We start from the raw sequence: 7,691 nt of genomic DNA, 5'->3' as shown, positions 1-7,691 counted from the left end.
AGCCAATGGCAGAGAGGATTGGGGCCTCACTGAGCCTCCCCCCTCCTCTCCCCCCCCCCCCTCGCCCCCCTCCCTCCCCCTATACCAGCCTCCTGGGAAGGACACTGGAGGGGTGCATTTACAATGTAAGTCCTTGGCTTTCTGCCCGCCTCTTTTCCAAATAAGAAGGCAGGAGCTGCTACGAGGTGCAAGGAGGGTCTTCTGAATTGCAGTGGCCCTGGGACTCACAAATCCTCTCTCGGGTCTCCTCCATCTGTTTGCAGAGCTAACGGGAAAGGGCAAGGATGGTGGAGGCTTTCTGTGCTACCTGGAAGCTGACGGACAGCCAGAACTTTGACGAGTACATGAAGGCTCTAGGTGGGTACAGATATGTTCTCCTCTTAACCTACAGCTTCAGGCACTTGCATATTTTTTTTTTTTCACCCATTAGATTGGCAAGTGACAAAGGCAGATCACATTGCAATGAAATATCCATTCTCTAGGCTGTGCATTTCCCAGGGAATGAATGGGTTTTTCATGTGGAGGTTGCCTGCTCTCTCACTCAGGGCCATGTCAAGGTGGCTCTGATGGCCTGCAGTGTTGTGTTCTCTCCAGCAGCCACTTATTTGTGCATCTCTAGGTTATGATAGCGCAGTAGCTGTGCTGGTGATGAATGGGCTAACCCTACACATGCCCCAAGGAAACCTGTCCTTTAGGACCTGGGTTCCCCACTAGGAGGGCGGTTTTCTGCTCTGGGAGAGCTGCTGCGGTCTGCATGGCTTGCCTTTGCTATTTCAGGTGTGGGCTTTGCCACTCGGCAGGTGGGGAATGTGACAAAGCCAACCGTGATCATCAGTCAGGAGGGAGGCAAGGTGGTGATCCGGACCCAAAGCACGTTCAAGAACACGGAGATCAGTTTCCAGCTGGGGGAAGAGTTTGAGGAAACCACGGCAGATGACAGAAACTGTAAGGTAAGAAGCCACTTGTGGGGGGGGGGGGGGGGATAAAAAAAATCCTCTCAGCAGCTATTATATAAAGCAGAAGCAGGAAACCAGAGGATAAAAAAGATTCCTGGTTACTTGTTTTAGATGTTGGGAAGTGAAGAATGGCCTCAGTATTTCCGTTCACAGAGAAGGGTAGCAGGGTTGATTTTGTATTCTTGTGCGCATGGGTTATGTTCTGGAAAATGGGTACTTGCTAAAGCTCAGACCTTGAATAAATTTTTTTTTTACCGTGTGTTTTCACATTGTATAGTAAACCTGTTTTCCAAAAGGTATTTAATAGCATTTGTTTGAAGGAATGATTGAGTTTTGTTTGCTCTCTCTGATTGCTTCAGATTGAATAAACAGCTTACCTCATCCCAAGGCTTTGCTTAAAGGAGGGTGACCAGTCCGAAAGCACCTGCTCAGAATTTTTGTTTCTAACATGTGGAATTTTTTGCACCTAGGTGTACACATTTCAATCCCATGATGAAATATTAGAGTGTGCATAGTAATGACTCCAGAGACAACACAAGATGTGGTACTAATTTAATAATTACTTGGACACAATTTATTCAGTGCTACAGCTCTTTCACAAATCACTTCCTTTGACTTTTATACCAGAAACTGGATCTGTAACGGTTTCTTTGTTCTGCTCTTTGTGATTGCTCTCAGTCTGTTGTTAGCCTGGATGGAGACAAGCTCGTCCATGTACAGAAGTGGGATGGCAAAGAAACGAATTTTGTAAGAGAAATTAAGGATGGCAAAATGGTTATGGTGAGTAACGTCAGTTCTTCCTGGTGTTTTCCCCTCCCCCTTTTCTTGTCTCTTTTCCACTTCCTCCCTCCGCTCCGTCTCTCTCCTCCTCCCCTTCCTTTCCTTCACTCCCTTCCCCCTTCTCTCTCCCCTCCCCCGTTTCTTCTTTAATAACATTAAGAGATTAGCAAGGTTCTTTAAGCAGTGATAAAGCAGAAGCAATAAATACATCCTAGCTAATTGTTTCCTCAGCTCTGTTTCTTTCATGATAGAAAAAGAAAAAATATGTCTGTGAAAAGAATTTTTGTAGGATTACTATGAATGCCTAATCCTCAAATAAAATTTCTATATAAAACCAACAATCATAAAAATATATAAAGATGGTTGATATTCTTATAGGAATATCAACCTAACTGAATTTCAAAAAATTACTCTATAATTTCTGAAATAAATAACAGATATTTAAAAACTTTATATTTTAGTTATATTTTAGTAAAAGTTATATGAGTTCAGTGCAGATAACTTTAGAATATAACACAAAAGCCTAACAAAAATGTAAAAATCCTTTTTAATTTCCCCTCAGAGAGAACCATTTTGGTGTTACTTCCAGTCTTTTAAAGGTACCGTTTACAAGTACCTATTCAAAACTGGTAGTCATGTAAAAAATTATAAAATCGTTAATAAATAATTAATTATGTATAACATCATAAACTGGGGAAAATGTTATGCCTTAATCTAGCATCCCAGACACCTGTGTGTGCGTGTGTGCGTGTGCACGCACGTGTGTGAACCGAGTAATGGTATTTTGATCACATTGGAACAGTCAGTGTGTCGTTTTGCTTTTTTTTCTTTGGAGGGATGGGTTTGCTTTACATATTTTTGGTTTTATTATTTAAGACAAGTGACTTGTTTTTACTCTTTCCTGACTGCAATGATTGCTATTTTAGATTGAGATACAGGGTTTATATACTCACACTTCTTTTCATAGGTGGCAGTGGGGAGCAGAGGACAGTTTTTCTTTCATGCTAACAAATATTTGCCCACATTCTTTCTGCAGTGATCACCAAAAAAAGGATTCATTTCTGAAAAATTCAATCTTAATTTTCCTTTCTGCTTTTATCTCCATTTCTCCCTGATACAGAAAAGTGGATAGCTTAGCTTTGGCCTTCTGACTGTGATCAAATAAGATCAAGTTCCAAAAATGTGATTAAGAACAATGGATAATAAATAAGGGCACATTTTAAAAATCACACCAATATATGAAAATAATGAACACTTAAAACCCTAAAATTTGTAAAGAGGTTTTATAGCAATTCTTCAAGTTGGATTTGACATAGGAGCCAATATTCCACGTGTGATCCACTTAATCACCAAGGTTCACACAGGCTAAAGCATGACAGCCAATCAAAGAGAATGTTTGCACATTTACCTTTTTCTGATGATTTTGTAACAAATACTATTTGGAACAAATACTATTAGAATGGTTTTGATTTTCTAAAAATGTTTCAAAAGTTATCTAGGTCATGAATTGAAAACTATTAGGAAAACCTACTATAGCCCTAGTTGGTTTGGCTCAGTGGATAAAGCTTTGGCCTGTGGGCTGAAAGGTCCCAGATTCAATTCCAGTCAAGACATATGTCTGGGTTGTGGGCTCCATCCCCAGTAAGGGGCGTGCAGGAGGCAGTTGGGCAAGATTCTCTCTCATCATTGATATTTCTATTTCTTTCTCTCTCTTCCTTCTTTTGTGAAATCAATAATATATATATTATTATATATATATATAAAACCTCAAAAAATAAAATAATCAATAAAAACATATTAAAGAAAAAGAAAACCTACTATAAATTCCATTCACTTTCATAGCAGGTAGCAAATATGTTTCAATTACTCTGATAATTCAAGGCAAAAGAAATTCTTTTGACCTGAATCTAGATAGTTAATCTTAGTTTTTGTTTCATTTTCCTTTTAGAGACATGAACTATATGTACATATTATTTACTCATTAAACATAAGAGTTTGATTTCATTTTAGGAAAGAAAAAGCTTATGTAGCACTTAATGTTTGTAAATGCCAATATTCTTTTGCATGATATTTAAATCACATACATAATAATCTTTTTTTAAAAGTATGTTTTTATTGATTTTAGAGAGAGAGGAAGGGAGAGGAAGAGAAAGATACAAACGTCAATGAGAGAGACACATCAACATCCACCAGCTGCCTCCTGCATGCCCCCTGCTGGGGACCGAGCCTGACAGGAGGGCATGTGCTCTGACCAGAATGGAACCAGCAACCGACACTCAACCAGTGAGCCACACCGGCCAGGCTATAAGATAATCTTTAAAAATTCAGCTAGTGAAATTCCTGTAAAATGTTCTGGCTATCTTTTGATCTTTCAGACTCTCACTTTTGGTGATGTGGTTGCTGTTCGCCACTATGAGAAGGCATAGACGGATTCCTGGTTTGGGCCTAGAGGAACTCCACAATTTTTTTGTTACTCAAGTCTCAGTGCTATCCTGCTATTACAGCACGGCTCATCACGTATTAGAAGGTTATCCCTGGTGTGGAGATAGAAAATGGTGGTTTAAAAACTTCTTTAAAAATGTGTTACTTCAAGCAACTAGCCCAACTCTATCTGCAAATCTATCATGTGTAATAGTTTGCATCAAGATTTTAAGCCACGTTTTAAAAATAAAGAGGTGACTATGTTTTGATATTTCTATTGGAATGTAAATCAATTTGGAATAAAAATCTAATACCCAAGAGAGATTTTGTTGTTTTTAATATCACTAATCTGTCTGGGAATTGTATATTAGAGTTTTAAGTGAAAGAGTCTTTCTATGGCATAAAGTAAGGCTGGAAAAGTTAGCACTGTTGTTTAAAATACCAATTAAAAACAAAAAAAGCCTACGGATATGTGGACATGCCACTGTTGAGGTTGAGACTTCCACAGAGAATTTGAGACTTCCATTCATTTGGCCAGGATGCAAAGAATTGCTATGGTGGGTGGGGTTCACAAATAACTTCTTGCTATTAGAAACAGGCAGTTTGAAGAAGCAAAATGATGTACATGGAAATGTCTTAGTAACAGGTAAATATGATAAAATATTTAATCACAATGTCATATAATTAAAATATTTTATTGAAAAGTAAATAGGAAAAGGAAGTGAATTTCATGCTGGATTATAAAGATGTGTCTCCAGACACGTACAGTGAGCAGCACGAAGTCAGTGAGAATGCTAACATGTAATGTGCAGGCCAAGTATAAAGGCATTGCATTGCTTTGTGTGGGAGTTGTTGGAACTGAGTTGGCCAAAAGCAAGAAAGTAAATATTTATCTGTTTGTCACTGGCCAGGGTTTACATTCTAAAGTACAAACAGATGCTACATTTTATCATTTATAAGATTCTTTTTATACATTTCCGCAAAGCCATGATGTGAAGCAGGTAAGACAGTATTTTTACTCTTCCAATGAGGTCATTGAAGATTAGATTTCAAGCATTTCTTAGGTTTCAGATACATTTCTAGTACATGTCCAAGTTTTCATGACTAGTAAATAATATCAAGAACTGAACACTTTGAAAATTTCCCCTTTATTTCCTCTCAAAAATGAATATTTCAGCTAACTTTTTTTTTTCCCTGAAACAAAAATGCAAGATTTTATATTCTGGATTCATCCTTAGGAAATCTTTTCTCTTGTAGTCTTTGGGGGTAAGGGCTGAAGAAAGGGTAAATTTTTTTCAGGATAAATATGCAATATTAATTTTTAATCAACCCAGTGATTTCAATAAGTTTCTGTAAGTTAATTCAAGGTCTGATTAATTTACAGATAAATTAAGTATGAGGAAACTTCCTTTAACTTATACAATTTACCATAATGATATTATTACCTGACTATTGTATTACTTGAATTGCCATAATGATGAGTAGAAAACTCTAATATGCAGTTATAGGAGTTAATATTTGAAAGTACAGTCAGTACTGAATGGCAAGATAAGATGGTCTGGCTAAGATTACCATTGCTAAAACTACAGTTTACCTCTATCTATCTATCTATCTATCTATCTATCTTTTTTTTTTTTTTTTTTTTTTTTGTCTTTTTTAACACAGGACTTCTTTATTGGTGGTAATCTGCAACACAGGTTTGAGGAGCAAAGGTAGCATGTTTGTGGTGGGGGGGGGTCCATGAACCCGAGCATTGAGAGGCTTTTGCTCCAAATAACATCCTTCTGGCATTTATTTCCATAACAACTGTCTCACGGAGTGAGGAATGGAAAGGTTTCTGGATGACCTAAATAGGGGAAAAGTGACACTAGTCTCAAAGATCAAGAGTTGCAGTGATGGACCAAATGCATTTTGGGGGGAAGATAATGAACATATTTTTTTGCTTCCTAAATGTGTGCAGGGTGCTTGCAAATCACTTTTCTTTAAGCTGTATTTTATCTCATATAGTAGTCTGTCAATGTACTAACTTCTCTGGTTTGTCTGTAGGAAAAAACCAAAACCATAGTTAACAGAAAAGAATTAGCAAGCCCAAAGACAAACTTGACCAAGAGGCCCTAGAAAGACATTTTTGAAGCCAAGATCCCAAATGTAGAAACTAGGTTAAAGGCTTTCTTATGAAGTCCAACCGTGAACCTTGACAATGAGCAAGCAGCAGCTTCCTCGAGGTTCCCTCTCACCCAGATACACATCCTTATGACAACACTAGAGGCCCGTTTCACAATAGGCCCCTGGCTTCACTCCCAGCTGCCCAGGAGCCAGCAAGACCCCGCCTGGGAGCCGGCATGTCCCTGCTCCCAGGCCTCCCAGAGCTGCCAAGTCCTCACTTCTGTCTGGAGCTCCACTCCAGTAGCTCCTTCTGCAGCACTCCTTTCCCTCATAGCAGGCTTCACACAGCTCTTCGCATGCATATGCAAATTAACCTCTATCTTTGTTGGGTTAATTTACATACTCACTCTGATTGGCTGTGGGTGTAGCGGAGTGATGGTTAATTTGTATGTTCCTCTTTTATTAGGTAAGATACACTAACACCCAGAACATAGGGACCTAGAAATACTCAGGGTTGAGATATCTAACCAGAGATCCTAAGGCACTATGCTTCTTAGAGAGTGAGGATAAAGGAAAGCAAAAGAAAGTAGAGGGAGGAGAAAGAATAATTGCTTCTACCCTTTCATTTCAATATATTGTCCTTTTTCAAGCATTTCTTAGATTTCAAAATGTGTAAACCAGATTTTATGCTTAAGAATTATTTCACAACATGGTCATGTTCTGGTCTTTTGGCCCCATGGAGGATATGGGGCCTGGAGGGGGTAACTTTGATTCCAGGTACAAGTGTAGGATAACATTCTCTCCAATGTGCATACATGCTTCGGTTTTGGCATGATTTACAGGTTTGGTCTGTCCTCTGAAAAGCAACAACCCAGCTTCTTCTTAGAAACAGGATAGGACCAGTTTGAGCTGGTCCTGTGAGTATACCAGGACCATTTTGTCCACCATTGGAACGTACTTTGGTTCTCAAGAGGCCTTTGAATCATCCTTAGGCTGAGGCAGGATTTGAACTGAGCTGGCAGGACATGAAACAGGAAATGGAGGTGTCTTGATTCCACTTCAAAGGCCCTTTCATGAGACGCATTCCCATTTTATTACATAGACTACAAAGCAAGGTTCTCGCTGATGCGGAACAAACACACTTTACAAATCTTCTATCAGGTGAGTTACTCTGGAGGGTATTTTCTTCTCTGAAGGAATTCCAGACCCTACAAAGGTAAACTATATGCTTCTTTATCTTAAAGGGGTCAGCATCCTCATAAATGGTATTGGAAGGGACACAGAACCCAAGGCAATGTGGGGATCTTGGCTTTTTTCCCCCCAGACTATTGTGAAAAACAAAAACAAATTACAACTGAGTAAATTTGAATATCTAGTTAGCTACATTAAGGGATTCATAAATTGGACAACATCTCACCTCGCTGCCAG

At 38.9% G+C, this 7,691-nt stretch overlaps 1 protein-coding gene across 1 annotated transcript; it reads left to right on the top strand.

Annotated features, from left to right (window-relative positions):
• Positions 1-284: 284 nt before the first annotated feature.
• On the top strand, positions 285-4,475 carry FABP7 (fatty acid binding protein 7; the record flags this gene model as incomplete). Its single annotated transcript, XM_084889689.1, has 4 exons — positions 285-357; positions 778-950; positions 1,635-1,736; positions 4,112-4,475. 4 exons carry the CDS (start codon positions 285-287, stop codon positions 4,160-4,162), a joined length of 399 nt encoding a protein of 132 aa, XP_084745815.1. The 3' UTR covers positions 4,163-4,475.
• Between the last annotated feature and the right edge of the window lie 3,216 nt (positions 4,476-7,691).

This window comes from Pipistrellus hanaki (genome assembly GCF_964339955.1).
Source record: "Pipistrellus hanaki genome assembly, chromosome: 7".
NCBI classification, from domain to species: Eukaryota; Metazoa; Chordata; class Mammalia; order Chiroptera; family Vespertilionidae; genus Pipistrellus; species Pipistrellus hanaki.
Note: the sequence above shows the minus strand (reverse complement) of the source record. Positions and strands in the feature narration are given on the sequence as shown.